The 7160-nt window shown below is 37.9% G+C and overlaps 1 protein-coding gene across 3 annotated transcripts in view; it reads right to left on the reverse strand.

The window, feature by feature from the left end:
* The window catches only part of POSTN (periostin), a 52535-nt gene that overhangs the window by 43278 nt on the left and 2097 nt on the right, over nt 1-7160 (reverse strand). For all 3 annotated transcript variants that reach the window (XM_069969939.1, XM_069969938.1, XM_069969940.1), the window contains exon 2: nt 6131-6229. In XM_069969939.1, the coding sequence (XP_069826040.1) occupies nt 6131-6229 (99 nt within the window). The remainder of the gene's footprint in view (nt 1-6130; nt 6230-7160) is intronic.

The raw sequence follows: 7160 nt of genomic DNA on the forward strand, positions 1-7160 counted from the left end.
ACACAGCGGAGGCACCATCATGTGTTTCTCAATGTCCGTGAACTAGCCAGATCTTCTACCAGAAGGAACAACCAAGCCAAAGAGGGGGGTGGGGGGGGGGGGGGGGGGGGTTTCCAGTCAAGGAAACCACCCTCCAAAAAGCAACAGTCAAGCATGACATGACCTGGAAAATACCCAAGCAAGGTATCCATCCACAGACAGCTATTTTGAGGTATTTGCCCCTTATCAGTGTGGAGCAGGATCTTAGTTAGTGGGAGCAAAGTGTTGGCTTGGTTGTTCCTTTCCCAGAGGGTCTGGCTGGTTCACTGACTTTGAGGAACACGTGATGGTGTCTCTACAGTATTTTTGCATATTTTCATAAATGTCCACAACATTACCTTTCCATGTCAAGACATGTGCTTATTCTACATGTGGAGGCTCTGTGTGGAATCATTTTTATGGTAAAGTAACTATTCGTGGGCCTTTTTATACACTATGAATTTCACACATGGATTGTGAATGTTTTATGTATTTTTTTTTCTTTTTGCTCTAGCATTCAGGTTAGACATCATCACGGACCATAGAAAGTTTATAGCCTGTTTATGGCCTGGCATTTACAGATGCCCAGAGTTTGACTTTCCTTAGTAGTTTCTCTTGGAAAAAGTTTGTAGTCCAAATCATCTTTCGAGGTTTGGTGCTTTCTGCTTGCTCTTGAAAGCTATTATTAAATGGCTTCTCCGGCCAAGTCAATAAGGGAAACAAAGAATATTATTGAGCTCAGCTGAGTGGACACATACTGTATATTGACTCTCTAGATAGCAATTTTCTTTTACTTTGCCTAGTTGCTATTCAGTTTGCACGATGCGCGACTGCACAATCTTTACACATAGCTGTATGTGCATAAAACCTGTTGTACAGTGGTGATATTCAGTGTTTAAAGGGATGAATTATTACTGAAATACCTATATGATCTTCACCAAATTTATTGTCTATTCTATAGATAAGTTAAAATCGTGGCACAACCCCAAATGTGACAATTGAAAGGGATGGGCAACATAACGCTGGGACTGTGGAAGACAATCCTTGGCTAATAGTCTCAAGAAGGAAATCTTATAGCAACATACTCTTTATAATTTGAAATCCAAGCCTAAATATTATACACATCATCTCATTTAAGAATGACTTATTTTTTATGCAAACCATATGTCCACTATATCACTATATCACTTGGTACCCTATGTAACCTGAACTATAGTATATGAGATGTTGAAAAGTACAAATATACATTGCTTCCAATGGTACCAAGCAGACAATCCCTTCTACCACATGAAATAAACAGAAATAATCTTCCTATTGTTCTAACTCCAAAGTCCTTCTCATTCCATCTATGTACTTAGACAGTGACGTATGTTACCAGAACCCCACTTTGCAGACAGGAGTTGTTTGAGCTTGTGATTATAACAGCAAACAGATGGAATATTTAAAGAGATATCTCCAATCAAGATTTCATGGTGAGGGCTTTCCTTTCCTCTGGGTATTTTACAACAGGAACCGTACAAGATTTACAGACTCACACATATTCACAGTACAGGTCAGGTTACATTGCACGGTGCAGCTGATTTACTGCATAAGTTTATAGGTAAACTAATCCAGATTTTAAGTAAGACACCTAACATATCAACTGTAACCCAGGTGCAAAACAAAAGTGTACAATTTACAATATGTATGTGAGTCCAAATCAACTCTACATTCACCAAGACCCCAGAGGTGGTAAAACGTTTTAAGATTTCTGAAGAACTCACGTTGACCTAACACTTTTTGGTTATAAACTTTAGAATCTCTTTAAAACAAAAACACCATTCAAAATTGCACTAAAATGTGGTCTTCTATATGGTTAATCTTCTCGAAAAGGTTTGTCTTTTGGTCTTCACTGTAACTCTAGAGATGATCTAATCTGTTAGATTAATTTCAGTATTGAAGGTGCCTCAATTGTTCTGCCAAAGTATTAAAGGAGCAGGGACTCCCTTCAAAGGTAGGAGTCCCTGCTCTTTTAATACTTTGCAAGGGTAATGGCAGAACAATTGAGGCACCTTCAATACTGAAATGAATCTAACAGATTAGATCATCTCTAGAGTTACAGTGAAGACCAAAAGACAACCCTTTTCGATAAGACCATCCTCTGCTCATGCAACAGATTGTAAGTCCACAATACATTATGCATGGTGACTCTTTACTTTGAGAAGATTAACCATATAGAAGACCACATTTTAGTGCAATTTTGGAGATTCGCTCATCTCTAGAGTTACAGTGAAGACCAAAGTGCCCAACCCAGTGAATGCAGTGAGTGGAAGCTGTTAGCATAGGGTCACTATGTTTAAGGGCAAGGATGAATTGAATCTGAAATCTGATGTTTTTCTGAAATCTGAGCTGAATCTGATTCTTGTGTAATTGATTTACTCATCTCTATATACCACCTTTTCCAGCCTTGTACAAAAATTGTCATTGCTCATATCAGTCGTAATCTGATATCGTAAATTCATAATCTGATTTCCTTGTAATTGTATAGTAAACCAATTAACCTATCAGCATGTTGCAATTTAAAAGGTAACCAGAGTACCTGGAGGAAAGCCACACACGTGGGCAACATACAAACCCCATACAGATAAAAAGTTTGGTTAGATTCAAATCTAGGACCCCCAGTGCTGAAAAGCCTCCCCCAACCTGGCAATAATAAATAAGCAATGAAAAATGAAAGTCTATATAGACTTTCTAAGTCTTGATCCCTGTATATATTTTCACAATCCTTACATTAGCTTTATATCACTGCCAGTTAGAATATACAATCTAAATTGCCTCTTGCTTTGTCTCAAGTTTCTTTAAGAATCCATATAGCTATAATAACAGGAACTAGAGCGGACTGCTGACAGGTCCATTCCTGATTCAGCATGATTGACATGACCCCAAGGGTTAAAGCAACAACAACAAATGAATAGTTGCCCTAGTTAAAATCATATGTTATCACACATGAATACCCTGGCCACGGCCAATAACTTTTCTATCCGGCCAAACTTTGGACATGAAAGTATTCAAGTTATGCATATACTACACAGAGCAATAGGCAAACACATAAGCAAACTGAAGGTCATATAAAGGACTAAACTTACATCAACTATATATTTATTCCCAATTTACTGGTGTAAAATCCAACAATAAAAGCATTAGTAGACTTCGCGCTTGATGTTTTTGTCATGGCTTGTATTACAGTAATACATATACAGCATACATACAGTATATAGCACATTGTGGTTTCTTTGGGTGAACAATTATCCCAATAAAGTGAATTACCCTAGTGCCAAAAATAAGTCAATTTACACAGTCATCTATGCTACATCTATAAAGTTGTATATAAACCACTACGTACAGATTTACTATTGGATTAATGTGAGAAATGGAAGATACATGCCAACCCTTATAATCATGGCAAGCTTATATAAATTATAAACTTTATCATCTGAACCATAGACATTATCCACTTAGTACTTGATAGCATAATTCCATTTAATATAGTAACAATCACTCAAATGACTTATCCCCTGCTAACATGTGATTTGCAACTGGAAAGTGCCCCCTCCTCCACAGTACACAACTCCCTAGAGATAAGCCTCCCTCACACTCTCCATTGATTTAGGAGGGAAACGTGATGCCATGTGTGGATAATGGATGCCCTCCTCCACATACAGCTGGGTTTGGTACATTAATTACATAAACTGTTATAGCCTGCAATAAATTTAGTCAAAAAGTTAGCGATGGGCATTATAAGACCATTATAAGACCAACATTATAAGACCATTATAAGACCAACATTATAAGACCATTATAAGACCAACATGTATAAAACATGCATAAAATAGAGCTATGCTGTGACCATGATCAATGCAACACCAGCACTTAAAGGGGAAGAGACCGAACGGTTAGGCAAACCACTGCTACCAGATTAACAGACTCTGGGCCACACCACCCAACAGGCTCAGCTCTACAGCAACAATGGCCGACCATTAGAACAATCCATCAATTTGTTCTTTTTGGCCAGGCTGTTCCTGCCCAACCATCCCAACTGCTTCTTTAACAGAGACTCTGCAGATACAGCCATCACTAAGGCTCTATTGCTAGCTAAGCAAGCCCTTTAAGTAAAGTTACTAGTGCACAATATTTATAATTCGAATATCAACACAAGCATACAATGTTGCATTTTTGTATTTATTTTGTGTCGAGTAATTTGAAATAAAAAGTATATAAAATATACACAAGGTATACATTGTTCCCTCCTAGGGATATAATTATTAGAACACTTGAGGGGCTGATGGAGGCATCACTACTCCCCCTAGTGGTTATGACGAGGAAAACTTTGATAGACCTAAAAATGTACGGCTGTATGTGACAACTATTATTTAAGGGAGATACACAATACACGGATTCAACTTTTTGATATTTATAAGAATAATTAGAATATTTGGAGTGCTGCAATTCATCATTGCTTTAACCAGTAATTTTTAAAGGGGTTATCTAGCGAAAATAGTTTTCTTTCAAATCAAGTTAAAAAATTTACATAGATTTTTAATTTACTTCTATTTAAAAATCTCAAGTCTTCCCATACTTATCAGCTGCTGTATGTTCTGCAGGAAGTGGTATATTCTCTCCAGTCTGACACAGTGCTCTCTGCTGACATCTCTGTACTAGACAGGAACCGTCCAGAGTAGGACAGGTTTTCTTTGGGGATTTGCTGCTGCTCTGAACAGTTCCTGACATGGACAGAGGTGGCAGCAGAGAGCACAGAGTCAGACTGTCAAGAATACACCAATTCCTGCAGGACATACAGCAGCTGATACGTACTGAAAGACTTAAGATTTTTAAATAGAAGTAAATTACAGATCTATATAACTTTCTAAAACCAGTGGATTTGAAAGAAAAAGATTTCTCTTTAACTTGTAGCCCTTTATCTGTGAAATTACAATCCCTATCTATGTCTTTCATGGTATGATAGGAGTTGTCCTTTTTGACAGCATAAAGACATCTTGGTAGGTCCTCCGCCTGGGTCCTTCTCTATAGTTGAGAACAGAGAGGCACTCCTTAAGGTTTCTGTTCTGGAAGACATGAGCCATCCTTGTAGCACATCGACAGCTATTCCCTAAATGGCTGTAGCTTCCCATAGAAAAATCAATTGTTGCCAATAGGGCTAGGACCAAGAACTAGGGCAAGCCTATGACTACTCTTGCAGAAGCTTTTTGGAAGGATTGTCCCTGGTTAAGTATATTACAGAAAATAATAATATGATGCTGCTATTATATTTTGAAGGATCTGATTCTCCTTGCAGCTTGTAGACTAAATGTATGCATAATAGATTTCCTCCAGAAGGAAGGAAAATGTTCCTCTAGAGAGCCGTCATCTTTCAAGTCTCTTTGGGTTGTGCAGTCACTTAAAAGATGGCCCCCTATTGGTGTCCCTGTGTAAAGTCCTGTCCCTACTGCAGGAGCTATGCAAGGGCTTTGTCAACTCGAAAAAGGGCAAAGAATTATGGTAACTATAGACGGTCACTGGACCCCAGCCAACAGCAATTACTGGAAATATAAAACTTCTTCACCCTTATATAGCGTTACTATTAGAACACTCGTGTATAAAAAAAGTGAGGTGGAAACTTAACACTATACTGTTAACTATACTAACGTTCTATGCATATGCAATTCTTCACTTTAAAGGTAAACTTTAAGTATCTCACATATTCTGTGACACCTATTGCTTTATTCCTTTAGACATGAAGAATTTTTTTGGGCGCCATTACTACTTCCAGCTATACTTATAATAGACTCCTAGTGATCCTTATTCTGCAGCGCAGCACATTACTCCTGCGCTGTTTATTCAGATCACCCGTCTGGAAGTTATCATTTACACTATAAAGTCTCCTTTTTTATAAATTGTTTAAAAAAGTTAAGCCGCTAATATAAATCTCAGATAAACCATCATTCCGCAAGTACAGTAATCCCATAAGAACCCCTCAACATCCCATTGACTTTCTATTATGGAGACTGTATGATCCTATTTGTTACGGGAGTGTGTGCTAATCACGTATCAATTCTACAAAGGTTGCTACACTTACGCTTTTTTGCCACAGATGGCGCCCTGGTACCAGTTTTTGCAGGTACTGAAGTACTTCTTTTTTGTTCCCATGACTTGTTGCAGAGCGCAGACATTTGGGCTGTAAAAGGAATAAATTGAAAGAAAATATTTAGTCTTTGGACTTATACAAATCTAAATAGGATTTCTGTACAGTCACTTTCCACCATAAAACTCTCCGACCTGATACATTAATAAAGAAACAAAGGAAGCTTTATGCCTGGTAAACTTTCCAGCGGTCACCACCAGGTGCTCTGGAACGTGTTACTTTGTGCTTTATAGCTGCCTTTTTTTTCTTTCTTACAGGGGTCTCCCATCCATTAGCACTGAGGCAAACCTTGTAAAAAAAAAAAAAAAAAGTGCCATGTGCTCTGGAAGGTGAAGGGCTTTTCCTTTGTTCAGAACAGAAGCCTCTCGGCACAATGAAATGCAATTAGTCTTCCTAATACCCATCTCCAGTGTCCAGAATACCAAGCACAGCTATACAAACAGCGCACAGCCCTCCGAGTAATGGTAAACTGCAATGTCACCCAGTTACTCAGCACATGGAGGTCTTTATTACTACAGCAATAAATGGATGTGCAGAGATGAGTATTAGGAACAATGAAAGTTTCATCAGTGTCATCAATTAGTTCTGCATATCCATATTCCATACAGAAAGCCAAAGGTCTTCCTAACCATATAGGATATATAGGGACTGTATCTAATGCATCAGGACTAAGGAATTCCTTTATGGCACATCCCCTAATGATATTATTGTGTATTGTCTGCAGCTGTAGATTTACTTAGGACTGCTGGTACATCTACTGCCTTATCATACTCAGTAAGTTACACTGGAGACACAACAGATTCAGCTCTGCTACATCTGTATCATTAGGCAATGATACTTCAATGTACATTTAACCAACGGTTTAACAATGTATTTCAAATGCAATAAAATATTTTCTATTTATAACATCATAAAAAGAACTGATATTTTAGCCAGACAAAATTTGGAGGGAAATTTGATTAAT

This window comes from Dendropsophus ebraccatus, chromosome 5 (assembly GCF_027789765.1).
Source record: "Dendropsophus ebraccatus isolate aDenEbr1 chromosome 5, aDenEbr1.pat, whole genome shotgun sequence".
In the NCBI taxonomy this organism is placed as follows: domain Eukaryota; kingdom Metazoa; phylum Chordata; class Amphibia; order Anura; family Hylidae; genus Dendropsophus; species Dendropsophus ebraccatus.